The sequence below is a fragment of the Chiloscyllium punctatum genome, chromosome 13, assembly GCF_047496795.1.
Source record: "Chiloscyllium punctatum isolate Juve2018m chromosome 13, sChiPun1.3, whole genome shotgun sequence".
Taxonomy (NCBI): domain Eukaryota; kingdom Metazoa; phylum Chordata; class Chondrichthyes; order Orectolobiformes; family Hemiscylliidae; genus Chiloscyllium; species Chiloscyllium punctatum.
Window position 1 is genome coordinate 86913214 of NC_092751.1, and position 27980 is coordinate 86941193.

The 27980-nt window shown below is 44.9% G+C and overlaps 1 protein-coding gene across 1 annotated transcript; it reads left to right on the forward strand.

The window, feature by feature from the left end:
• Window positions 1–3105: 3105 nt before the first annotated feature.
• LOC140484608 (eukaryotic translation initiation factor 4E-binding protein 2-like) lies at window positions 3106–27418 on the forward strand. Its single transcript, XM_072583116.1, has 3 exons — window positions 3106–3442; window positions 17764–17955; window positions 22815–27418. Exons 1-3 carry the CDS (start codon window positions 3310–3312, stop codon window positions 22844–22846), a joined length of 357 nt encoding a protein of 118 aa, XP_072439217.1. The 5' UTR covers window positions 3106–3309; the 3' UTR covers window positions 22847–27418.
• The last annotated feature ends 562 nt before the right edge of the window (window positions 27419–27980 follow it).

Below are 27980 nucleotides of genomic sequence, written 5' to 3' on the forward strand. Positions count from 1 at the left end.
ATTTTAAGGTGCACAGACAGAGAAAACAGGAAGAAACGTTTCCCTTTGGTGGAGGGACTAATGACCGAGGGCATGGATTTAAGATAAGGGGCTGAGAGATTAGAGGGGATGTGAGGAAAAACATTTTCATCCAGAAGCTGCTGGGAATAAGGAACTTACTGCCTATAGGCGTGGTAGAGGCAGAAACCTTCAGAGCATTTAAGAAGTATTCAGATGTGCACTGGCGATACCAGACATACAAGGTCATGGGCCCAGTGCTGCAAAATGGTTAGGTGGTAGTTTTTGACTGGCATGGATCCGATGGGCTGAAGAGCCTTTTCTGTACTGTAGATCCCTATGGCTCTATGACTGTGTGACTTCCTTCAGCGTTGCTTCATCAAAGTCCTGAAACTTCTTCTTTAACAGCACCATTGGTGTCCCTATATCGCAAGGACTGCAGCAGTTCAAGATGTCGTCAGCATCATCTTCTCAAGGCTAATTAGGGATGGGGCAGTAAATGCTGGCCCAGCTAACAACTCTGACATTCTGTGCATGAATTACAAAAAAAAAAGCTTGATCTGTAATTTAGGTGCAATCACCAAGATATAAATGACCAGGTTCATTGTTTTCTTTCAGTGACATTTTCTCATAGGATTATATCAAGCATCAATTGCATTTGTTTCAACTGGATCTAGGTAGCATTTAACTCCACTTGAGCCTTCTTCTACCTTTTCAAATTAGCATTTCAGCATTAACTCTCTATTCCTTTCTGCTTGGCTCAGTTGGTGATACACTGGTATCTGTAATACACAGTTTGGGGTTCAAATCCCACTTCATGAACTGAGCATAAAACTCAAGGTTGACTCTCTGTGTAGTGATGTAGGATTGCTGCACCAACTTTCAGACATCTGTTGCATAAGGCAGTTAGCAACTAAAAAGCTTAACCGCTCGTACCAGGTAAATGGAACCCAACAGGATATAAATTTGTGGTAATGTCCATATCTCAGAGGTAGGAGGCATGGGTAGATGGGTTCAAGGCCCACCCAGAGGTGTGTAATGACATCTCTGAGCAACTTGATTAGAAAATTTGTAACATATACATTACAACAATGACTTTACTTCAAAACATTTTCTTTTGGCTATGAAAAGCATTATAAATACACTTTTTTTCTTAAATACATCGATAGTAGTGACTTCAACTACATCCTGTGGCATTGAGTTCCACATTCTCACCACTCTCTGGGTATAGGTGGTTTTTTTTGAAAGCCCTGCTTGATTTCTTGGTGATTATCTTGTTGTTGCATTGTACATATGAGCCAGAACATTGAGATGAATGCTCTTGTTTCTGTTAAAGCGCTCTACAGAATCTTTAACTAGAATGCAGTCAGGACCTCTGATAGTGTGGCATAACCTCAGTACTGCACTGACGTAAAGGTAAAGTCACCCTAGTCCTCTAGGGAAAAAGCGAGGACTGCTGGAGATCAGAGTTGAGTGTGTGGTGCTGGAAAAGCACAGCAGGTTAGGCAGCATCCGAAGAGCAGGAGAATCGACAATCCGGGCATAAGCCCTTCATCAGGAATAAGGCTTGTGGGCCGGGGTAGCTGAGAGATAAATGGGACAGGAATGGAGCTGCTTTCCTTGTTAGAGGTACAAGTAGTCATGGTTTGACCTAAGAGTCACCACACTTTAGGTGAGGGGAGAGACTGAGAATTATTACACATGTCTGGAGCAGGATGGGATGTGAAACCAGGCCTCCCTGTCTATGGTAACGACACTACCACCACACCACAAGACAGCCTTAAAGATTACGGCAAAAAATGAATGTAAAAAGAGAGCCTGCATTGGCTGATTTCTCTAAAGGGGATCAGTCAAAATCAGTTTTGAATTAATGAATTAAATTTAAATTCCAGCAGCTGTTAGTATGGGAATTGAACCTACAGCTCCGGAATATTGCCTGAGTCTCTGGATTCTTTAAAGCCAGTTAGAAACAAAAAAGAACTGCAGATGCTGGAACCCAAGGTAGGCCAGCAGGAAGCTGGAAGAACACCACAAGCCAGGCAGCACCTTATTTAAGTGACAAGATGACTATCTATTTTGGTACAAGGTCACCAAAGGTAGGAACAGGAGTGGGTCATTTGGTCCATCAAACAACTTCTGCTCCAAGTCACTCATCATCCTGACTTGGAAATATATCATAGGGTCAAAATCCTGGAATTTGCATTGTGGGTCAACGCACAGCATATGGGCTGCAGACGTTCAAGAAGGCAGCTCACCACCACCTTCTCAAGGGGCAGCTAGAAATGGGCAATAAATGCTGACCAGAGAGCAATGCTTATATCCCACAAGTAAATTTTTAAAAAAAGCCTGTTGCACAACTCAATGAGATCACGGCTGATCTTTTATGGGGCATTAACTTCGCTCTCCTGTCTGCCCCCCCCCCCCCCAAAACAACACCACCATGGAGTCCTCAAACAATGCAAATCTATCTCACTCAACCTTAAAAATCACACAACACCAAGTTATAGTCCAACAGTTTTATTTGGAAGCACTAGCTTTCAGAGCGCTGCTCCTTCATCAGGTGGTTGTGGAGTATAAGATTGTAAGACACAGAATTTATAGCTAATCTTATACTCCACAACCAACTGATGAAGGAGCAGCGCTCTGAAAGCTAATGCTTCCAAATAAACCTGTTGGACTATAACCTGGTGTTGTGTGATTTTTAACTTTGTACGCCCCAGTCCAACACCGGCAAATGCCAATCATACTCAACCTTGAGTACATTCAAGGTACCAACGATTACATTTCAAAAGTCCACGGTGGGATTTGGAGCGCTTTGGAGTTGGTGGACGCGAGGCGAGTGACAAAGGTCGCTATACAAATGCAGGTCCCAAGTGGCGTGCAATCCAATTCCTTGCAGTCGGCGGCTTGCCTTGGGAAGGGGGTCAAAGGAGTATAATGATAGCTCAACAAGAAGGAAGGTTGTCAAAGGTGAGGATTAGGGGGTCCCTTTAAACAGTCCCTCAGCCTCCCCCTTTGCCTGAGTGCATGACCACAGATGAAGGTTTTGTTGTGTGTGTGTGTGGATTTTTTTTCCACCCATCACCAGTCTCCAGTAGGTGGTGCTTCACTGACGGGCTGGGGGGGAAGGCGGAAAGGAAAGGGGGGAAACAGGGCAGGATTTTATTTTTCTTTGAAATTTTGGTTAAGCCGCCGAACATCATCATTATATTTTAAAATTTTCTGACACCACCTCCCCTTCACTTTTTTTTTTCCCGTTGCATTTCGTGCTCGTGTAGGGAAGGAAGGTTGAGAGCACGGTTGGCTTTCGAGATGTCTGCGACTTGTCAGCAAAGTGAATGCCGAGTGATCCCCACTAGGAGAGTTGCTCTGAACGATGCAACGCAGCTACCTCATGACTACTGCACTACCCCAGGGGGGACCCTGTTCTCCACCACTCCCGGAGGTAAGACAAATCTGGACGCACCCCCTACCCCCCCCCCGGAAAGTCTGCAACCCTTCCCTTGTGTCTGTGTTGGTTTTTTTTTGTGTGCATTCATTGCAACGAACAAGTATTTGAAAATGCTTGTCGGCCTGCTGCTCTGTATTGCCTCCTTCTGCAAACAAAGTGGGGAGAGCTTTAACCCTGTTTGCAATACAACAACAACAACAACAACGAAAAACCCCAGTATCCCCGGACTGCAGTATTTTTTTGCATTAAAATTCGTCCCGTTCCGGTGGGTGTCCGCTCGCGTTGCTCCTTTTTTTTTTGTTTTGTTGTTGTAGGCCGGCTGAGAAGCTCGTGTTACCCACAGAGCGGGGTTAACTTTTCTCTTTTAACAATTGTCCACACGCACCGATGTTTTTTTTTCCCCCCCCCCAAAAAAAAGCGCCGTGATAGGGTCGAGTCGAAGTGAAAATGTGTGAGAACAACTTGCAGTGAATTGGTGAAAGGTGCACACACACACACACAAAAGCAGGACTTTTAAATGGGGTCTTTGCTACAATTTCAGTTCAGATTTTCCTTTGGCCGAGAGTGCTCTCTGTGAGAGCAGTGAGTGCTTTTTAATTCTGATTTGCAATGTAAAGGCACTTATAAAGGCATCGCTAGTTGATTTAATTTCTTTTTTGGAGGTGGAGGAGGGGAAACTGGATGTTAAAACATTATTTCCCCCCCCTCCCTCTCTCTCTCTCTCTCTCTCTCTCTGGGTTGGAGTTCATGTTTGAGACTCGTCATTTGCGTCACGTTATTTCCACTGACAGTAGCGCCCGCCCCCTCTTTCCTTCTCATTCCCTCCCATCCCGGTCATGGCTATTTAATCGGAAGTTTTGCCTGCTTGTTGGATTGTTCTTACACCCCCCACCCCCGTCCCCATTTTCTGCCTTTTTTTTGCAGGTCTGAGGGTGGCCCTAATTGCAAGAAGGAATAGGCTGCAGCCAAACCAGAATAGCAAAACAGAAAATAAAGTCAAGGCAGAAGCAACTTGAGGCCTCCCCATGTGTTTAGGAATAGACTTTGCACATGTGTATATATATAGCAGCTTTTACCAAATGGTACCCTGCAGTATTACATTTGAGTAAAAATTGAAAGAACTGCAGACGCTGTAAATCAGAAACCAAAACCGAAAATGCTGGAAAAGCTCAGTATGTCTGCTTCTGTTTTGATTTTACGTGTTGAGTAGTCTGTTGTGACAGGAACACTTCTACGTTTTTTAATTTGTTTGTGGGACGTGAGTGACCCGTGACAAGACCAGTGTTTGCTGCCCATTCTGAAATTGCTCTCTGGGAAATAAGTCAACCATATTACTGTGAATCTGGAGTCACACATAGGCCAGACAAGGTAAAGATAGCAGATTTATTTCCCTAAAGGAGGTCGATGAACCAGATGGATGTTTGCAACAATCAATGATCACTTCAACGTTTCCAATTTAAATAGTTTCCAATTCCAGATTGCTCTTAAAAAGTTTAAATTTAACTGGCTGCCTTGGGATTTGAATCTGTATTGGGTTGGGCCTCTGAATTACAGGTCCAGCTCCAATACTGCTCTGCTACCAACACACCAGTTGCCATAAACAATAATGTGATAATGACCAGAGGATTTCTGATACAAGTGTTGGCCAGAGCTTCCCAGCTCTTTGATATAGTGTTATGGGATTCTGTTACACTTAGCTGAAAACAAAACTATGCTTCTGTCAGTACTGGATGCCCTTAGCACTGCAATGGAGTGTTTGTCAGCTGGGTTATAGTCTGGTGGGGCTTGACCCTGTGACCATATGATGAAAGAGGCAAAAGCCAAGGCTGATAGCTGTTTATCAGTGTTGGTAAAACACTCCATGGTACACTCATATAAAGCCCATCATATTCAGCAAGCTGTCTCATGATCAGTGTGCCTTTGAGAGATGCTACTGACTATTCTGTGGAGACACTGCTGTGGGACTGGGGTGGACTAAGTCAGAAATCACATGACACCAGGTTGTGGTTCAACGAGGTTATTTAAAATCACAAGCTTTCAGTGCGGTACAAAGTTAAAAATCACACAACACCAGGTTATAATCCAACAGGTTTATTTGGAAGCACTAGCTTTCGGAGCGCTGCTCCTTCATCAGATGGAGAATGAGATTGTAAGACACAGAAGTTTATTGCTATAAACTCTGTGTCTTACCATCTTATTCTTCACAACCACCTGACGGAGGAGTGGTGCTCCAAAAGCTAGTGTGCTTCCAATTAAACCTGCTGGACTATAACCTGGTGCTGTTTGATTTTTGTTTTCACTTTGTCCACCCCAGTCCAACACCGGCATCTCCAAATCATTTCAGAGTGGTGGCTCCTTCATCAGGTGAGGTGGACTAGAATCTGGTATCATGTGACTTCTGACACTGACCGTTATCGTTGTGATGTGGAGGTGTTGTCACTGTATTATCAGTGTGTCATAGCTCATTACCTGAAGGTATAAAGATCTCATACTCCATTTTACCTTGTATCACTTGATGCACGACACTCTACTAGAAACATGCTCCTCTCTAACCTAGAATAGTTATACCACCCAAGACACTTGTTTGCACGTAATCTTTAGTTATAATAAATGGCTGTTGTACTCTACAGTGTCCAAGCCAGGTTTCTGATCTAACAGAAGGTAACATGAGCATTACCACATAAAGTAAAACATTATGTTGGAGACAAGCTCTGTTGCACTGCGTATTTCTTTCCAAATGTGGAGAGTTTGGCTGGGATAATGGATCAACATGTAGGAATGTATCAGTTATGATGATCTGAATTCCAGACACTGGGAAAGCTGTGCAAGAGTGAGAATTCTGTGAGCCCTGGAGCAGGAGTTTAGGAATTCCTCAAAGAAGAGGGACACAAACAGCTAAGGATTAGAGTATTGCAATTAACACCTGTCTCAGGCCAGTCTGAAACTCCCAAGCTCAGGGTTGGGAATTCTCCTTTTAAAAAGCTTTGATTTAAACATGGACAAAAGATCTAAATCTTGAGGGAGACCGACCTGCATTTGACCAAACAAGGCATTAATAAACCCCAGCAAAACTAGCGTCAGTGGGAATTGGGGGAAAACCTCTTCACTGGGTTGGAGTCAGAACCAGCACAAAGGAAGATGGCTGGAGTTGTTGGACGTATCTCTGCAGGCGTTCCTCAGGAAAGAGGCCTAGGCCCAACTGTCTTTCGCTGCTTTAATCAATGACCTTCCCTCCATCATAAGGTCAGAAATGGGGATGTGTTCACCGACGTTTGCATAACGTTCACCACCATTTGTGACTCCTCAGGTACTGAAGCAGTGAACAAGACCTGTAGAATATCCAGGCTTTGGTTGTCAAATGGCAAGTATTATTTGTGCCAGAGAAATGTCAGGCAGTGACCATCTCCAACAAGAGTAAAGCTTGCCATAGCCCCTTGAACTTGAATGACATTACCCCGTCACTGAAAGACTCACTATCAACATCCTGAGCGTTAGCAGACGAGGCACATAAAATTTTGTAGCTGCAGTTTTTTTTTAGATTACTTACTTACAGTGTGGAAACAGGCCCTTCAGCCCAACACATCCACACCGACGCGCAACCCACCCAGACCCATTCCACTACACTTACCCCTTCACCTAACACTACGGGCAATTTAGCATGGTCAATTCACCTAACCTGCACGTTTTTGGACTGTGGGAGGAAACCCACAAACCCACACAGACACGGGGAGAATGTGCAAACTCCACACAGTCAGTCGCCTGAGGCAAGAATTGAACCCGGCTCTCTGGTGCTGTGAGGCAGCAGTGCTAACCACTGTGCCACCGTGCTGCAGGTCAGAGGCTAGGAATTCTGAGGCGAATAACTGCTGTCTGCAAGACACAAGTCGGGAGCACGAGAGCAGCACCAATAATTGATAAGCCAAACAAAGCTGGCAGCTTTATTGACACTCCTTCCCCCTCTTTCAACATTCACTTCCCTTCACTACTGACACACAGTAGCAGTAATGTCTACCGTCTACAAGATGCACTGCAGAAATTCACCAAGGCACATCCAGCAGCACTTTCCAGATCTGAGACCTCTACCATCCAGAAGGGTGAGGGCATTGGAATCCACCCCCCCCCCCTCCCCAAAGCCTCTCACCAGCCTGACTTGGAAAGATACCACTATTAAATCCTGCAACTCCCTCTGTAACAGCATGGTGGGTGTACCCACAACCTAAGGACTGCAGCATTTCAAGAATGCAACTCTCCACCACCAGGTGGTTTGACAGGGACAATAAATGCTGGCCTAACCAGCCATGTACACATCCCATGCACAAAAAACAAAATCCATTTCCTCCTGCTGTTTGCACCAGAAGAGACCGATATCTTATCCAGTTTCCAAAACCAAACCAGCCACACTCAAAACATCACAGTGCTTTGACCCTCTTCACCACTCTACATCCTGCCTTGATTGCTATTACTTTCTGTGTGAGAATCAGTTACATGGCTCAGTGGTTAGCACTGCTGCCTCACAGCGCCAGTGACCCGGGTTCATTTCCAACCTCGGGCGACTGTCTGTGTGGAGTTTGCACATTCTCCCTGTATCTATGTGGGTTCCTCCGGGTGCTCCAGATTCCTCCCACAATCCAAAGATGTGCAGGTTAGGTGAATTGGTCCATATGTTCAGGGATGTGTAGATTAGGTGCATTAGTCAGGTGTAAATAGAGGAATAATAGGGTATGGGAATGGGTCTGGGTGGGTTACTCTTCCAAGGATCAGTGTGGACTTGTTGAGCCAAAGGGCCTTTTTCCATACTGTAGGGATTCTAGGATTTATTAAAAGAAACATTTTGTACAACCTCAACGTCACAACTCCTATACTCAAAGGTCTGAGCAATGAAGGCAAACATGCTAAACGTCCTGTTAACCGCCCTATCTATATGTGCTGGAAACTTCAAAGAATTATCTCCATTCTAGCTACGATCTACAGACGAACCTTTACCATCCCAGTTTGGGGCGGCTGCCATTTTCATAACCCTCTCTGTCCTTGCTTCAACGTGTCTAATGTTGAAGTGTTCACCCACTCCCTGGTTACTGTCAGAGTCTTCTCTGCTCTACAGCCTGCCATTCAAGTGTCCACTCTCTGTAAATATTAGACCTTCCCAAAACTCTGCCAGTATCTTGACTTGTACCCAGTCCTGTTCGTGCATATCACCTATGTACTCACTGACTTATACTGCTGTACACGGGCTCTTTAAGAAAGCTCATTTATATATGGTCAAACCCCCTTTGCGGCTTTGCTACTGTCTATTTCTAACCTCTTCTCTACTACAACTTCTGAGAACTCTGCTTTTCACTAAATCTGATTTGTATCTTCATCCATCATTTGTAGCTGGGCCACTATTTGTTAAGCTCCCAACCATCCTTCCGGAACCTCTTTCTCACTCCCTCTATCCTTCTTTCTGTTCCTTGAACCATCTTAAGTCACCTGTTTGAATACCTCCTACAGTGCTCACTGTTGTGAACTTGCCTTAGGATGTTTTGCTATGTGCCACATAACTACAGGCTGTTGTCATTCACAATGTAGATATTTGTAGATAACCCACCTTTGGAGCAGGTGGGGCTTGAATCTGGACCTCCTGGCTCAGAGGCAGGGATGTTACCACTGTGACACAACAGCTTTTCTCATTCACAATATATTCAGTAGTGAAGCAACATGGCCTAGCTACTAAGTTAACCCAAACCCTTGGTCTCTTGTGGTCTATTTGCTTGAGCAGGGAGCATTGCAAATTGTAAAAATCTCCAATTTAATCCCTTTCTGTCCTTGTGCATCAGAGATAAACAGCGCCAAACCAGGCCCTTCAGTGAAACCGTAATCCCAATTAAACTAGTCCCATCTGTCTGTACTTGGCCATATCCCTCCAATCATTTCCTATTCATGTACTTATCCAAATGTCTTTTACACATTGTAACTATGCCCATATCCACCACTTCCTCTGGAAGTTCATTCCACACGTGAAATACTCTTGGCCAGAAAAAAAAAGCTGCCCCCCCAAGGCTTTGAAAGAAACTGATTGGTGGGCTTCAATCCTGGCCTCCAATTTGTATGATTTTTGTTTAATTCTCTCGTGGAACAGGGGTGTCAATGCCTGGGTCAGCATTTATTGTCTGTCTCTAGTTCCCCTTGGGAAGGTGTCCTTTCTGACACCCCTCTACTCCACCACCTTCCAACAATCTGATGCCAAAAATATCTAATTCCAGTAAAACCTTGTGTTCTTCTTGCAAATTGCTGAATATTAGTAGTTTCAGCTTGATGTTGGTATGTTTGTACCAGGGCTATGCGCTAGTACTACCAGTGATATGTGTTCATAAATAACTACACTGTTCAAGGTATCCAGCAAATAGAGTAAGTCTACCGAATGTTACATCATTCTAAGAAGAATGTGGAACATCTACATAGAAATCAGGGGTGACACACATTTGTCAGAGGTACTTGGCCTGGAGCAAGCTCCACATTGTTGCAACTCCCAGAAGATCACAGCGGGGAGGGGGCTACTGCAGCCCCACACTTGGTTATTTTTTAGTCAGCGTGCTGATGTGCCTGTGTGTCAAAATGAACTTGTGAGACCTATCAACCATTAACCCCCCAGAGACAGAGTAGGATACCATCCCCTGCTCTCCATCTCACTGACGCCACCTTCCTCTCAATCCTTCACAATGAAAACATGTACCTGACAGCAAAGGACACAATCAATATTAAAACATAAACACAGCAACAGAAACCAAGTGTGGGGCTGCAGTAGCCCCCTCCCCGCTGTGATCTTCTGGGAGTTGCAACCATGTGGAGCTTGCTCCAGGCCCCTCCATAAGGAGCAGGTGGCACACCTGCAAGCTCCCCAAGTTGTAAAACAGGGGACTCTCTAAAAATAAAAATACTGAGTTTGTTTTTAAAGCAATGACTGTGTACTCTAGAGGATTGGGAACTAATAATCAAGAGCAGTCTGTAGAACGAGAAGGTGCTGTTAGCTTCTTTGGGAGAGAAGAGAATTGCAATTTATTGGAGCAACTGAGCCTGATGCACTGGTTTAGTCTTGTGTTCATGTCTACTTAAATTATACTGCATTATGGGATTGCCATCTTGAAGAACAATAGCAGGTTAGATTAGTGTTTCCTGGGGATCATTCTGTACCACAGTGCTCGATGTTACACACAGAGATTCTATATATGCAGTAGAATGACATAAGACTGTGTGTGTGGAGAGGTGGTGTTTGATATAGATTAGATTAGATTACTTACAGTGTGGAAACAGGCCCTTCGGCCCAACAAGTCCACACCGCCCCGCCGAAGCGTAACCCACCCATACCCCTACATCTACATTTACCCCTTACCTAACACTATGGGCAATTTAGCATGGCCAATTCACCTAACCTGCACATCTTTGGAGTGTGGGAGGAAACCGGAGCACCCGGAGGAAACCCACGCAGACACGGGGAGAACGTGCAAACTCCACACAGTCAGTCGCCTGAGGCGGGAATTGAACCCGGGTCTCAGGCGCTGTGAGGCAGCAGTGCTAACCACTGTGCCACCGTGGGTTTGACCCTACAGCATCCTGGAGAGATTTCTCCAGCCGTAGCATCCATGCAAGGGAGTAAATTGACAAGAAGTGAAAACTGTAGTGCTAGATTCAGACAGTCATTGGCACCACAGGAGACCATTCGAGTTTATACTGGCTCTCCACAGAGCAATCCAGTCAGTTCCACTCACTCAGTCCTCTCAATCCCCATTATTCTGCAGATTTACTTTGCATTTGTCCAATTTCCCTTTGCGAGTTCCAGGTCATTACTGCTTGCTGTGTTTAGAAAGTACTCTCTTCCACTTAACTGGGCTCATTTTCAAATGCCTTGTTGGGCTTTCTACGAACTGCTTGGAAAATAAAGCTTCTGGATGCAATTGAAGAATTTTGCTTCCTCCCTACTTCTTTACATGAAAACTGTCTATCGCTTGGAATCTTCGGTCTGTGTCCCTGGACCCTTTGTGCATCTAGAACCAGGGGAAAAAGTCTCAGAATAAAAGGCAAACCGTTTAGGAATGAGGAGGAGGAATATCTTTACTCAGACCAGCTGAATCTTTGGAATTCTCTTTCCCAGATGGTATGGAAGCTCAGTAGTTAAGTAAGTTGGAGTTGGAGATTGATTGATTTCTAGTTACTAGACAACAAGGAATATGGGGATATGCCAGTTTTGGAACTTTTACAGCACAGAAGGTGGCCGTTCAGCGTATCGTGTTGGCCAACAAGATCTGACTACACTGATCCTATTTTCCAGCTTTAGGCCCATACCCTGGAGGCTACAGCAATGCAAGTGAATAACTAAACACTGCTCAAGTATTGAGAGTTTCTGCTGGTGTTTCAGGCAGTATGTTATAAACACACATCCACCCTGTCAGTGAAAACTTTCTCCTCCACTCTCTTAGCCTTCTAACTGAAGTCGATGCCCCAGTTGTTGTCTTTACAAATGAAAAACATGCCTTCCTATCCCACTGTCAAGAGTGTGGTGCTGGAAAAGCACAGCAGGTCAGGCAGCATCTGAGGAGCAGGCGAATCGACGTTTCGGGCATAAGCCCTTCATCAGGAATGAGGCTTATGAGCCGGGGTGCTGAGAGATAACTGGAGGGGGGGCGGGTAGGGCTAGGGGTAGGGCTAGGGTGAAGATAGGGGAGAAGGCGATAGGTCAGAGAGGAGGGTGGAGCGTATAGATCGAAAAGAGGGTGGTGCCGAGTTGGAAGCTTGGAACTGGGATAAGGTGGGGGGAAGGGAAATTAGGAAACTGGTGAAATCCACATTAATGCCGAGTGGTTGCAGGGTCCCGAGGCAGAAAATGAGGTGTTCTTCCTCCAGGCGTCGGGTGGTTAGCGTTTGGTGATGGAGGAGGCCCAAGACCTGCATGTCCTTGGTGGAGTGGGAGGGGGAGTTGAAGTGTACAGCCATGGGGCGGTAGTTCCTATCCACTGTTCCTGATATTTTGATACAACTCGATCTGGTCCCCTTTCAACCTTCCCTGCTCCAAGGGAAATAACCCCAGTCTTTCCTTTAAGCTCAGACCCTGGGGCCCAGGCAGCATCCTGGTAAATCTCCTCTTCACCCTCTGTCTAGTGCAGTCACAATGTGGTGACTGGATCTCTACACAATATACTCTCTAGTTGTTGCTTAACCAGCATTTTACACAGTTCCAGCATAATCTTCCTGGTCTTGTATTCTCTGACTCTGCTAATAAAGGCTGGTATCCCACGTGCATTCCTAGCTACCTTATGTACCTGCTCTGCTACTGTCAGGATCTGTGGGTAAGCACATCAAGGTCCCCCTGGTCTTCAGTGCTTTACAGAGACCTACCATTCATAGTGTGATACCTTGTCTTGCTAGCCCTTCCCAAGTATATTACCTTTGACCAGTCTGGGTTTAATTCCATTTGTCACTGCTCAGTCCACCTATATCTCCCTGAAGTTTACAGCTACCCTCCCCACTATTTACCACCTGACAAATTTCATGTCATTCATGAAATTCTTGATGATATTCCCCAGGTTTTAAGTCCAAATCATTTCAAACTGCAAAGTCCCCAGCACTAAGCCCTATGGAGTCCCAACTGGATAGAGATTTTCAGTCACAGAAACTTCCCCCTCCCATCACCCTCTGCTTCCTACCTCTCGGCCAGTTTTGGAACCAACATTGCACTTTCTCTTGGATTCCATTGGCTCTTACTTTCTTGACAATCTGCCATGAGGGGCCTTGTCTAAAGCCTCACTGAAGTCTGTGTAGACTGTATCCAATGCACAACCCTCGTGAACCCTCCTGGTTCCCTCCTCAAAAATGTCAAATCAAATTTGTCAAAACACCTTCCTCTAACAAATCCATGCAGATTATCCCTGATAATCTGTGTGTCCCCAAGTGCAGATATATTCTGTCCCTCCGAATTTCTCATTATCAAGGTTAGAGTGTCAGTTAATTTCCTGGTGCATTTTCCTTCCTTTTAAAAAGAAGTAACAGGATAATGTTAAGAGTCCTCACCCATTGGTACAGAGGAGTTGAAAATTGCAGCCGGTGACTTTGACGTCTCCTCACCCCCTTCAAAAACCTGGTATGCATCTCCAGGCTATGGATTTCTCCATATTGAAGGCTGCTGAATCCACTAGTACCTACTCCCACACCCTGCCCCCTGACATCAAAGGTTTTTGGTCCTAGCCTTTGTCTATATGGAAACATATGTGCCATGTATTCTCACTGCCTCACCTCGAATACTACCCACTGCTCTACCACCATTTTTAAGTAGCTTCTCCAGTCCACTTAGGTCGAGTTGTATCTTAATAAAATTATCCTTCCTTCAGTTGCGAGCCTTTATTCCTGGCCCATCTTCTTCCTTTTCCATGACAATCCTAAATCTAACTGAGTTATGGTCACTATCTCAAATGGTCTCCAACTGATGTGCCTTCCACCTGTCTGGGCTCATTTCCAAGTATTAGGTCCAGAACTGCCCACTCCCATGGGCTTTCTAAAAACTGATTGAAAAAACTGATTGAAAAAACTTCTACAATTTAAGAGTTTTCTTCTCTCTTTACCTTTGGGCGGCACAGTGGCTCAGTGGTTAGCACTGCTGCCTTACGGCGCCAGGGACCTGGGTTCGATTCCAGCCTGTGTGGAGTTTGCACATTCTCCCCGTGTCTGCGAGGGTTTCCTCTGGGTGCTCCGGTTTCCTCCCACACTCCAAAACTATGCAGGTTAGGTGAAACGCCGTGCTAAATTGCCCAGAGTGTAGGTTATTAGTCAGGGTAGAGGGAATGGGTCTGGGTGGGTTACTCTTCGGAGGGTCGGTGTGGACTTGTTGGGCCAAAGGGCCCGTTTCCACACTGTAGGGATTCTAATCCTAATTTGAACCCTCCTTGTCAGCATTAGAAACCCTCCGACTCCTGTGAGGATGTTGATTGCTTTCCTGTTCAGACGTAAGCTGTCCAAACCACCCCCTTTCCACCTGTCTGGGCTCACTTCCAAGTATTAGGTCCAGAACTGCCCACTCCCATGGCCTTTCTAAAAACTGGTTGATGGTAGGATTTCAATTCCATTTTTAAAAGAATCTAATAATGGCCATAAAACCACTGTTGATCGTCTGAAAACCTAATACCTGGTCTGGCCTACATGTGACTCCAGACCTGCAGCAACGTGGCTGACTCTTAACTGCCCTCTGGCCAATTAGAGATGGACAATAAATGCTGGCCTAACCAGCGACACCCTCGTCCTGTGTGTGAACAGGAAATAATTAAGGAGTGTTAGCATGCATTTGTTAAAGGACAGACCTTGATGAATCTGATACCTTGACAAAGTAAAACAGAAGGTTAATGAAGGATTTTGTTTAAATTTATCCATTGGATGTTGCTAGCCTGGCTTTTTATTACCCATTCCCAGTTGCTCTGGAATAGGTGATAGTGAGTTACCACCTTGAACTGCTGCACTCCATCCACTGTGAATGTGCCCACTGTTCTGTTAGCGAGGGAGCTGCAGGGACTTGACCCAACCACAGTGAATGAATGACTTGTATCCAAGTCAGGATGGTGAATGATTGGAGGGCAGCTTGCATTTGGTGGTGCAGTGTATCTGCTGGCCTTGTCTTTATGGGGAGCGGAGATTGAGAGTTTGGGAGGGGTTGTTGTTAATGGATTGTTAAGTGCATCCTGTAGATGGTTCACACTGCTGCAACTATGCATTGCTGAAAGAGGGAGTGAACGTTGAAGGTGGTGGATAATTGTTTTTCAGACTGTAGAGTGGTAGACAGTGGTGTTCCCTCACAGTCAGTGCTGGGATTACTGCTTTAGTTGCGACATATAAATGATCTGTAAATTGAAATACGGGGTAACATTTTGAAATTTGGAGTTGATACCAGTTTGGGGCTGGATTCAGGGCCTGCCCCCTTTCTGTACCTGTGGTGGACACCATGGGGCTGTGTAGTGGACAGCAGACTTGTATAGCACTGTTAACATCATAAAACATCATGGTACTTCACGAGCATTGAGGTGTTATTAGGTAAGATGACCAAATATAGGGGTAGGTTTTAAGGAGTGGCAAAAAGGAGGGAAAACAAGAGGTGCAGAATCTCTGATCTTGCCAGCTGATAGGATGCCCCAGTGGTCGAGCGGTTTAAAACTGGGAGTTGGTTAAGAGGGCAGATAGGGAGAGCTAAAGATCTTTGAGTGTGTGGGGCTACAGGAGACTGACTTACTGCCCCTGATTTTGAAAGGGAAATTGATTCTAATGAAAGCCGAAAGAACTGCGGATGCTGATCTGTAAAACTTGTCATTGAATGGAGTGTGTATGTGTGAACTTTTAAGATTCTTGTGCCTTTTGGCGGGAAGGTAACAATACAAGGCAGTCTGTGTGAATGGTTAATGATCATTATGGGTATTTTACTGCTTTGGTTACTGAGTGGTAGTGAATGTTTGTTTAAAAATATCAAATCTGGATTACTTGTATCGTGAGACTAGGGGCACTAAAATTACTGTATGTGCCTTGACAGGTGTCACTGTAGCCTCGCCTGTGACTGATGAGCAATTTATCTATTGAACACTGCTGCTGTAGTTAACCAGAGAGGTTAGGCCTTAGGCTAGGGAGTGAACGATATGCAGGTCACTGGGTGTGGCTGCTGAAAACGAGGTGTGAGTTGTGGAATCTCAGCCAAGAAGGTGACCACTCAAATCATTATGTCTGTACGAGGCCTTCTGACTGGTTAGTATGTTTGTCCTGTGAAGTCCTGACAAACTTTCCCAATTTTCTTTGGAAAGCTCCTTCACCTTCTGACTCTCAGTATTTTAGATCGCACAAAGCCCCTAAATTGAATAATTTACTATATTTCCCATTTCCCTCTGCTTCAAGGGTTTGTGACCTTAAATCCATGTCCTCCGGTTCCAAAGTGCACCTCAATGGAAATTGCTTCCTGCCTGCCATGGGCGGCACAGTGGTTAGCACTGCTGCCTCACAGCGCCAGAGATCCGGGTTCAATTCCCGCCTCAGGCGACTGACTGTGTGGAGTTTGCACGTTCTCCCCGTGTCTGCGTGGGTTTCCTCCGGGTGCTCCGGTTTCCTCCCACAGTCCAAAGATGTGCAGGTCAGGTGAATTGGCCATGCTAAATTGCCCGTAGTGTTAGGTAAGGGGTAGATGTAGGGGTATGGGTGGGTTGCGCTTCGGCGGGAGTTTGCACCAGTCTAAACTGGTGCAGGTTTGGGTGGATTGGCCATGTTAAATTGCCCATGGTGCTCAGAGATGTGCAGGCTAGGTGGGTTAGGGATAGGATAGGGGTGTAGGTCTGGGTGGGATGCTCTCTTTGGAGAGTCAGTGTGGGCTTGATGGGCTGAATAACCTGTTTCGACGTCATAGGCATTCTCTGATTCTAATTCCCTTTCTGCCCATCACTTTCCATTCCAATCTAACTCTGATTCCCAATTCCATTCCCCAGGCTGGGTGGATTAGTCATGGGGGATATAGAGTTACAAGGATGACGGGGGGGGGGGGGGGGGGGGGGTGTCTGGATGGAGTGCTCTTCGGAGGATTGGTGTGGACTCGATGGGCTGAATGGCCTGCTTCCACTTGAGGGATTCTATGAAAATACTGAAATTTATTAACTGCATTGTAGGTGACCATACACCAGATGGACTGCAGTAGTTCACAAAAGCTGTGCTCACCGCCACCTTCCATAGGGCAGTTAGGGGTAGGACTACATCCCTTCAAAGAACAGGAAATACTAAGTCTCTCAGCACTGATACCACCACTGGCATATGGCTACTCTGCGGGTTCTCTAAGTCCTTGATTTTGTTTTCCAAAAGGATGAATAAACAATGTCTGATCTCATTAGGCTTATTAAAGTTGGTGATCGTATTGAAGCACATGAAATTCTGAGGGAACTTGACAGACTGGATGCTGAAAGGACATTTCCCATTGTGCAAGAAGCTGCAACAGATTCAAAATAAAGGATCTCCCATTTAAGACAGAGGAGAATTTTCTTGGAATGCCTTAGGACATGGAATTCTTTTGTTTTTAACATGTCAGTAGATTCTTGTGAGGAAGAGTTATTGGTTCCGGAATTGAAGCTATAAGCAAATTGATTATTATCTTAATCGCAGATCAGGCTTGAGGGGCCAAATGGCCTACTCCTTGTATGTTCTTGAAACGTCATGATTTGTTTTTGATGTAAAAGGTGTGCTGCCCTAAAACACACAAAGGGATGGGAAACCGGTTTAGACCTCCTTGCCTGAATTTAATTTGGTATATCCTCCTGTGATGTTTGTTTAATTTCTTTCAGGAACCCGGATAATTTACGATCGGAAGTTTCTGATGGAGTGTCGCCATTCCCCAGTTGCCAAGACCCCTCCCCGTTATCTCCCGCACATCCCAGGTGTGACCACGCCTGGCACTACCGATGATGCCAAGATAGAAGCGAACGACTCTGGCCACTGTGCTGATAACAACAACCGCGAGAGGAAGGCAGCTGCTGGTGAGATTAAATGATATTTAAGAATGACTATAGTTAAATCTGATTTTAATCTTAATATTTATGAAGCAGAAATGATGTGTGATGCCAAGAACCAGTATGGATTAACAGCATCCAGGTGCAGTTAACACACTCACTCATCTGTATAACTATACTCATAATTACTGTATTTGCTTTTCATCATTTGGTAATATAGAATGACAGTATTGTTGGAAAAAGCACTAATTTTGTCAAAGCTGTTTGTTTTGCACTTGTCAGGATAAATTGGCAAGAAATACCAACGTAAAGGAAAAACAACATTTCTATTATGTGAGAAAAGAGTACTGATTGGTTGACAAATGGACTGTGATTAGTAGAGGTGCAGCCTTGGAGAATGTGCCAGTTCATTATGATTGACAGTTAATTGCCACATTTGGTTTCAGTTTTAAATCACGCACTTTAACTCTGGTCAAGGCATTGCCCTGAAAAATGAACTTGAGCCTGGCTGTCACCTGTTTTGTGAGGTTGAAACAGGCGCAATGTATGTACAATTTATTTATATCTGCAAAGAACAAGGGCCTGTGTATAAATACAGGTAGTTTCCAGCACAGGCAAGTATGCGACGCTACAATTCCAACTGAATCTGAAATTGTTTCAGTCTAATTCTTTTGGACGCATTTGTGAAATCGTCGTATTGTCAAATCCTACTGAATGTCAGGTGCTATCATGAGAGTTTTGCAAGTGCAGTTGGTAAGCCCGGTCAGTTCCCAAAAATTGCTAGTTCCCAAAAGTAGCACAGATCAAACTCTTTGCACTCCTGTATTGTGTCTTTCGTCTGATTGCACGCTCTCCTTTTGTCTTAACCCTTGCCCATTTTACCAAGCCATGTCTCCTTTTCTATAACCTCCCCCAGGTTCGCTCCCTACTTGGACATCTCCTCTTGGACCATGAATATTTTCTCTTGACTTGAGAAATCTCCGCACCACTAGGATTTCAACACACTTTTTCCTTGTTTGGTAATAATTGGAGGTTATGGGCCTAGTACCATTTCAGCCAGACAGGGCTAAACTGACACCAAACCACTAATATACGGAAAGGTTGTGAGAGTAGAAGTGGGCCATTCGGCTCCCTGAGCCTGCTCTTCCATTCACTGAGATGGCGGCTGATTTGATTATGGCCCTAGCCTCCCTTTTTTTTTCTGTTTCCTAACCTCATATTCTTTGTCTGTCAAAACTCTGTCCAACTCAGTGTTGAATGACCTGGCTTCCACTCCTTTCTGTGGTAGAGAATTCCAAAGACTAAAGGCTGTGTGAGGGAAGTAATTCCTCCTCCTCCCCGTCTTGGATGTAAGAAACCCCTGATTTTTAGATTAGATTTCCTACAGTGTGGAAACAGGCCCTTCCGTTCAACAAGTTCACCTTGTCCTTCTGAAGAGTAACCCACCCAGACCCATTTCCCTCTGACTAATGCACCTAACACTACGGGCCATTTAGCATGGCCAATTCACCTGGCCTGCACATCTTTGGACTGTGGGAGCACCCAGAGGAAACCCACGCAGACAATTGCCCAAGGCTGGAATCGAACCTCGGTCCCTGGTGCTGTGAGGCAGCAGTGCTAACCACTAAGCCACCGTGCCGCCCTAAATCTTTAAACTGTGTGCCCTGAATTGTTAGAGATTCTCTTTTCCCTCCCCCATTGTGAAGCAGGTGTGCTTTCAGAATGCATCCCTCAAGCGCCCCACCTTCCCAAAATGTGGTCGAACCAATTTGTTGAAAATCTGTATTTGAAAAGGAGAAAATCCAACATCCGTTCAGAAAGTTTGAAGCCTTGTCATTAGCCCCAAGTGTAGCAGTCACTAAGGAAGGTGGAAAGTCAGTATGGACCAGGGTGGACTCATTGATAGATTATTCTACTTACACTAGAATAGTTCTAACGTTTTTTTAGCAAAGTTATGGAGTGATGGTGTAACTTTTTTATTTCCCCTTTGCTCATTCCTTCTAAATAAGTAAATAACAATATAGCTGAAATAAACTTCTGTGGAATTTTGTGCTTAGGCAATCTTTCCAGCTTCACGTCTTTCTCCAGTGTTCCAGCTCCTCTCCAACTCTTAACTCCCTCTGTCTTGCTTCTTATTTGTCCTTCAAGCTCACTCGTTTGGATCCAATCTTCATTCATTTGTTCAAAGCATTGTCCTGAGTGCCCTTTATTACGCAGAGTAAATCACCTTCAACTACCAGCTATGTTTCAGAGTATTAAATACCAGCATGTGAGTTCAGAGAAGCAGTAACTAAACCAGCTCCTCAACCCTGCTTCATCATTTAATAATATTATGGCTGATCTGAATGTGACCTCAACCACACTATCCTGCTGAACGCTGATCTCCTGTCACTCCCTTGTCAGTCAAACTCTTTAAACAGTAAACTTTTAGTACAGCCACAGCTGTACAAATGAAGGCAGTTTCATGAAGTTACCCTCTCCCACCATGTACATTATATGTATTTTCCAAACGGTATCTATTTTGTACCTGGGGGTAAGAGCACAAATTGGCCTCAGCTCATAGAAGCGAGAGAGCAGTTAAAAAATCACACAACACCAGGTTATAGTTTATTTGGGAGTACTAGGTTTCGGAGTGCTGCTGTTTCATCAAGTAACTGTGGAACAGGATAACACTTTCAAATAAACCTGTTGGACTATAACCTGGTGTTGTGTGATTTTTAACTTTGTCCACCCCAGTCCAACACCGGCATCTCCACATCATCTCTATCAGAAGGTTATAGGCTGAAGGTTTAGAGACTGAAGCACATCAGCTCAGTTGAAACAGTGTTGTACTGAGTTTCTACTGTACTGCCTTCCAGATACAACATTAAACCTGACCTTTAATTCAGCTCCTCAGGTGATTATTGATGATTCCCCTGAAGAAGAGCAAAGGAGTCCTGCACAGTAATCTGGCCGATTTCTCTTTTCAATCCTTCAGCCAGCATCAGAAGCAAAATACTACAGATGCTGGAAAGCTGAAATAAGCGAAGAGCATCGAAATAGGAAACGAAACGAGAACCTTTTTTTCTGGCTGCTGCCGGATATGCTGAGTATTTCTATCAAGTTCTGTTTTATCATCAAAGGCAGGATTGTCTGGATGTTTATCACATCCAGGGGCAGCACAGTGACTCAGCACTGCTGCCTCACATCATCAGGGACCCGGGTTTGATTCCAGCCTCTGGCAACTGCCTGTGTGGAGTTTACACATTCTCCCCGTGTCTATGTGGGTTTCCTCCGGATGTTCCGGTTTCCTCCCACAATCCAAAGATGTCCAAATTGGGTGGATTAGTAGCAAATGCAGGATTACAGCGATAGGGTGAGGGGTGGGATGTTCTTTGGAGGGTCGGTGCAGACTCGATGGCCGAATGGCCTCATTCCGCATTGCAGGGATTCTGTAATTCTATGTTCGCGATATCTTGCTCTACCAATGTCAAAAGAGAGGGTTGGATGTAAATGCCCCAATGCTCTCTGTGGCTGGTTGGTTGTAATGGCAGAGGCTGGACTGTGTACAGTGATCCCTTGGCACCACCAGTTTGGTTCCATGGCAAGTACTGTTTTTGTTACATCTGTGAACTCACGCAATGGGGTGACTGAGAGAAGTGGCAGCTAATGTTGGCACATGTGGGTTTGTCATGAGGCTTGAACCCAATCACCATCTGATCCAGAGGAGGGGCCTGACATTTCTTGCATCAATACCTGCGCTAGTGACTATGCCATCCATAATTAATTAGCCGTGAGCTGGTGTAGAATGTCCTGAGGATGTGCAAGTTACTACGTAAATGCAAAATTCAATTCCTCAAACTCTCAGTAAGGTATGTGTCTAAACTTAGTCAAGGGCCATTAAGCCTATAATGTGGGCCTGGGCCCCACTGTTACTGGGTAAGTATTGCACTGAAAGAGCTTTTGAATTTATATACAGCCTTTTGTGACCAAAGTGGTTTACACCCAATTAATCACTTACTTTCTTTTGAAAGTGCAGGCGCTGTTTTAAAGTGGGGAACCAATGTGCCGCATAGCCATTTTCCACAAACAGCAACAAAATAAATTGTTTGTTTTTTTAGCGATCAAAGGATGTAGAGATGACATGGGAAATTGACATTGAGTTGGATGATTGGCCGTGATGTGGCAGGCTTGATGGGCTGAATGGCCTACCCCTTTGCCTCTGTTTAGTAACGTTGGTTGACAGTTAAATGCTGGTCGACACACTGGGAAAGCTTCCTTTGCTCTACTTTGAAATAGTCCCAAGAACAGATGTGATGGAGGCTTAATGCCTTAACCGAAAGGTATCCGTGCCTCTTGGCAACATATCCACTCAGTGCTTCACAGAAGTACTGGATTAGTGGTGCTGGAAGAGCACAGCAGTTCAGGCAGCATCCAACGAGCAGCGAAATCGATGTTTCGGGCAAAAGCCCTTCATCAGGAATAAAGGCAGTGAGCCTGAAGCGTGGAGAGATAAGCTAGAGGAGGGTGGGGGTGGGGAGAGAGTAGCATAGAGTATAATGGGTGAGTGGGGGAGGGGATGATGGTGATAGGTCAAGGAGGAGAGGGTGGAGTGGATAGGTGGAAAAGAAGATAGGCAGGTCGGACTAGTCAAGGAGACAGTAACTGAGCTTCACAGAAGTGCCAACCTAGATGTTTGTGCTGGAGTAGGACTTGAACTTTCAACCTTCTGGCAAGAGTGCCATCAGTGGAGCCAAGGTTGCAGTTTTGTAGCAGTTGTGAGATTTATCCCTTTTACTTCCTTTAGGTTTAAGCTGTCCTTCTTACCTTTCCTCCTCGGATATCACTTAAGCTCGTTAAGGCACCAGAATATTGACCCGTAACTCTCTCTCTGTCTCTTTTTCTAGGGGATGATGCTCAGTTTGAAATGGATATCTAAGTTCCCCGTGTGCTGACTCCACTTCTAGACGCTTTGACCTGGCCTGCGATTCTGAACACCTGAGGCCTCTGCAGTGATACACAAGCTCCCCTGAAATCTGCCAAAAACAAAAGTTAAAACCAATAAGTTTAACCTGTGGCCAAGCAATTAATTCTGCAACATTCATACTTTGGCCACATGACAGTGAATCATGTTTCTTTTTTGCAACCAGACAAGTTGGTCCCAATTTTCTGCTAAATTCTTGGAAATAACGAAGAGGGGTGGGGTGGGGATGGGAGAGAAAGAAAGACCCTTTTGTTTTGGGAGAAAGGTGAAAGTTTTTTTTGTCAAAGAACAAACGAGAATTCTTAAGCAATTTGTTTACAAAGCCATATTGAAGTAGTTCTCTAACACAGCAAGACCTGAGAGCTGAGAATAATATTTCACTTTTAAAATTTGAGGTTTGCAAAGGGGTTTGGTACAAAGCCATGATGTCGTTCTCCGTTTTGGGGAAGAATGTTATTCTGAGTTCTACACACCCCTGCAGCAAGAGCTCCTTGCTTAATTATTTGAATTATAATCCATTGAACTCCGAAGCTTTGTTTTGTTTTAGGCTAAATATTCCCTAGGTTTTTATTTTAAAGCAATTCACAAAAGCATCGCCTCCGTTAATGTTCTGGCTGCTTTGTCCCAATGCTCTTTGCATTCAGGATGGGACACACACTGCATGCGCTTTAGTTCTATAATGGGTGACTATGCTGGACTTGGAAAGCTGTGTGTTACTGAGTGTCTCAGCCCCCAATTAGCAGGAGTGAGGTGTATGTGCTTGGCAAAGTCCACAGTTAACAACAGATGACACTGCCAACTGTGAGCTATTGTTTTTCTACAGCTGCCACCAATCGGTTGTTACGATTTGCAAATCTTTGTTTATTGTTGGATGAAAATGAATGGACCTGTCTTGTTATTTATTTACTGAGCTTGGTAGTTGCTTGAATTGGGATTGGTTTCTATGTACTGCCAGGCTAAGGCTAAGGCCAGGTCCAAGGAGCATGTGGAGATTGCAGTTATTTCTTCTTTATTTCCTTCATCCGCCCCCTTCCCCCCCCCCCCCCCCCCCCCCCCACAACCCCCCAAACACCAAAAATAAAAATATTTTTGTGTAACGTTTTTCCACACTTGAGCGTTTTGGGTTGGTGAGGTTTAGTGTTTATGAATTTGACAAGTTAGGATTATTCACAGCCAGCGATCCAAAGCCTGGTCCTGGAGAGCAGCTTCTAAAGGTCAGGAGACTAACTTTGGAAGGTGCAATTCCACCTCGGCATTGCCTGTACTGTTCTGCTAGGCTTCAGTGATTTTTGCTTTTAAGCATGTTTTTTTTTAATTTTAAAATTAAGGCAGCAGGAAAAGTGCAACAGACCATTAGTGATGGCAAGCAGCGGATGGGTTAGCTCTTAAAATGGATTTACTTTGGTTTAGAACTTTGATCTTGGATCAGAGCACAGAAACATTGAATGTTCCTGTGTATCAGCTGTCCATCTAAGTTTACCATGTATGCAGTTCCTTATTCCTTTTTATCCAAAGTGGCACATTCTTTCTTAAAGTATTTGAATGTGGCTTTAATAATGGTTTGTGGGAGAAAGTTCCACTTTCGTTTCTTAGCTGGTGAGCTTTCAGCCTTCCTCTCTCTCTGTTTATCCTTCACTGCCAGTGTTTCTCTCAGTTTCTGTGTGCTTTGTCAGCGCCAGCATGTAGTTTTTCTCTCTTTTTTTTTAAAAGAAGTCCCAGAGACTGCAGACGCTGGAAGTCAGAAACAAAATCAGAAATTTCTGGAGAAACTCCAGCAGGTCTGGCAGCATCTGTGGAGAGAAAGTAGGGTTAATGTTTCAGGTCCAGTGACCCTTCCTCAGAACGGTTCTGAAGAAGGGGAGCTGGACCTGAAATGTCTCTTTTTTTCCAAGAGTTTCTGATTTTGTTTGTCATTTTTCTCTGAATGGTGGGGGTCGGGGTGGGGGGTGGGGGAAGGAGGTTTTGTAGCAAAGTCTCATTGCTAGAACTTAATAAAAATTTATAAAATCAGTTGCTCGGGTAGTTTGAGATGGGATCAACTCAACTGGCCAACAAAACAATCAAGTTGTGTGGTAAATTGTTTTATTTTTTAGCACGTATAATTTTGGTCAATCGGTTGTGTTTTTCTCCTTTAACCAGTGGAAGGGATCCTGGAACCGTGACTTTTCTGATTGTTTTGGCATGGAAATGGAGTTTGCTGCCATTTTTATACAGTAGCCTTTTCTCTGTTGAGGCTTTCAACCATCATTCTGGGCCATGTTCAAACAGTGTTTACACCATAACCTTAGTAGGTATTAACCGATGGTGATGTGTACACACACCTCCAAACCATCCAACTCTTGCTTGGTGATGTTTTTTTAAAACCAGTTGGTGTTTACTTCCTCCTCCTGTCATTGTCTCTGAGTTCAGGGCATCATGCCAGTGTTAGTGCCCCTACTGCCTCCTTGGCTCGGTTTGGCGAATGTGACATTGTGCCTGGGGTCTTTGCACAGTGTCACCTGAGACAGAGCAGAGCTTCCTCCTGTGTACTAACCCTGTTGCCCTTCCTCCTAAATGATAGCGATCATCATGTGGGGTGGGTATTGAAGCTGGTCTGCCCTGTGTGTAGATCTGCCCCAATACCACCAGGGTCATCACTGCCATGGGTCAGTCTGCACTCGCTGGTGCTCCCCTTATAAAGTCCAGAAGGTGTCTGGGAGAGAATTTTCTATTCTGAACCCAATCCTCTGCCTCTCCTAGCATTCGCTGTTTACTGCCTGTAAGTAAAAAGTCATCCTATTGCTTCAGTGTACACCGGGACTACTCTGAGAAGCTAATGCCAGCCAGTACTGAACGTCCAACTGCAACGTTACTCTTGTGTTTATATAATTTATCAGCTGATTAAACTGGTTCCTTTCCTTTCTGCCGTACAGCCCCATTAAGGCAGTTATTGTGTTGCAGGCCTTCAGCGCCCCCTCCCTGTCTCCCCACTTCGCCTCCCATTCCTCAATAGTGAACATCGGTCTTAAAGCTGGAGTAGGCCATTCAGCCCCACGGGTGTGCTGCACCGTTCACTTGGATCACAGCTGATCATCATTGGGGTAACGACCCCGCATTCCTATGTGCCTCTTCTTCCCCCTCCCAGTAGCTCCCTGAGTCCCTTGACCATCAGAAATCCCTCTAACTCAGTCTTGAATAAATTTAATAACTCAGTTCCCCCCATCACAACTCTCTGTTGAAAAGAATGCCCCAGACTGATGATGCTCTGAGAGAAGAAATGTTTTCTCCTCTATGTCTCAGAAAGGGTGATGTCTTATTTTTGAACTCTGTCCCATAGTTCTGGTCTCCGTCAGAAGAGGAAGCATCCTTTCTCCATCCACCCTGTCTGCTATCGCTGAAGATCTCTTTCACTGAGATAGTCTCATTCTTCTGAACACCAGTGGGTAAAGGGTCCAACACTTCTCCACAAGATAAACCCCAATGTCTCAGTTTTTCAAGTCTGGGCCAGACTAGGAAGGCTCCCGATGTAATTGGTCCTGGTGTTAGCTGTCCTCAGCTGGCGTTCTGACTGTTGGACCTTGGTAGGTAGCATCAGTATTCTTGAAGTTGTGACAGTGGGTTGTACCACAACTTCCTCATTCCTCATCACTGATCCTGAGAATGTGAAGGATGAGCGGGATGGGATGCTGGTTTACCGTGATCCCCTCATGGGCAAGCCAATGATCAGCGTCTTGGGTTTAGATACTGAAGGTCTTGAGGAAACGTTGCCTGTGTATGTGCTGCCATTCTTCAGACATCAAGGGCAGAACTGTAGCAATTCCACCTTTTGTACCAATGCTAGGTCCCAGTGAATAGCAGTCTGCGCACTCCAGTAGCCCATAGTTTTCACATAATCAGGAAGACTCCTGTCATATGATGGCAGGAATAGCTCAGGCAAGTGGGGAGGGCCAACAAGATTGATCTGGTACGATGGGGGGGGGGAGGAATGCGTCCAGGGAGTCCGCCTGTTCCCTGCCACGCTGTGTCTCAGTTGTAGTCTCTAATTATGTGAAATCTGAGGCACTGGTAAAGCAGAAACTTGGGCTTACTCTATGTAGACTTTGACCTGCTCCAGGAATGAGTTTACTTGGCAAACTCCTGTTCAGAGTGGGGCCTTGGGTTGCCGACTCCAGGAAGACACGTTCCTGGAGATCGCATCACATGACCTCCCTTTCCATTCCTAACAGAACGGACCACATTGAAAAACAAAGCTTTTTCCCATAATGAATGGAAGTGCTTGGAAATTTCAAAAGAAAGTAATGTTTTCATTCCCCTGGGATATTCACAACACTGCCCTTACTTTGAATTCCTTAGTCAATTGGTGGCACCTCCATTGTCCTGACACCCCCTCATTTTGCCCCCCACTCTTCATTAAATCACATCTGTTGGCAGGCTGTGTACGGTTAGGTGTTGCTGTATGTTGGTACTACATGGATTTATCACCGATGGCAAAAAAAACTTTCTTTGTATGGAATAATGTTTCCAAAAACAATAAACTTTATCCTTTTATATTGTGTTCAGAGCTGGAGTGCAGTTTCTCGTGATTTTCAAGTAGTTTTGGGAGTCGTTTGCACATTTAAAAGCATTGAATTGTTTGGAAGTAGGGCAGTACAGAATCCTCAGCTCAAATTGCAGAATTGTTAGAGCACCAACTAGTTGAAGCCATTCAGCCTGCCGTATCTCTGCCAGCTCTCTGAATGAGCAATGCTTATAATGGCGTTCCCTGCCGCATTGTCGGCCTACATTCTTTCTTTTACAGATAACAATACAATTTCCCCCTTTGCACCCTGACTTGAATCTTCTTCCACCCCGCACTCTGTCAGCAAACTCCAGAGGCCAAATGCTGGCTGTGTGAAAGTTTTCTCCTCTGTTTCTGTTGCTGCTTTTGCTTTAAACTTGTAATCTCTGCTCCTGCTAATGTAAAGAGTTTCTTCCCCTCGATTCTGTCCAGGCTCCTCACGATTATGAGCTACTTGATCAAATCGCCGCTTTCTCTTTCTCCAGGAAAATAGCTCCACCTACTCCAGTCTATCCATGTCACTGAAGTTGCTCAGTCTTGGAACCATTCCTC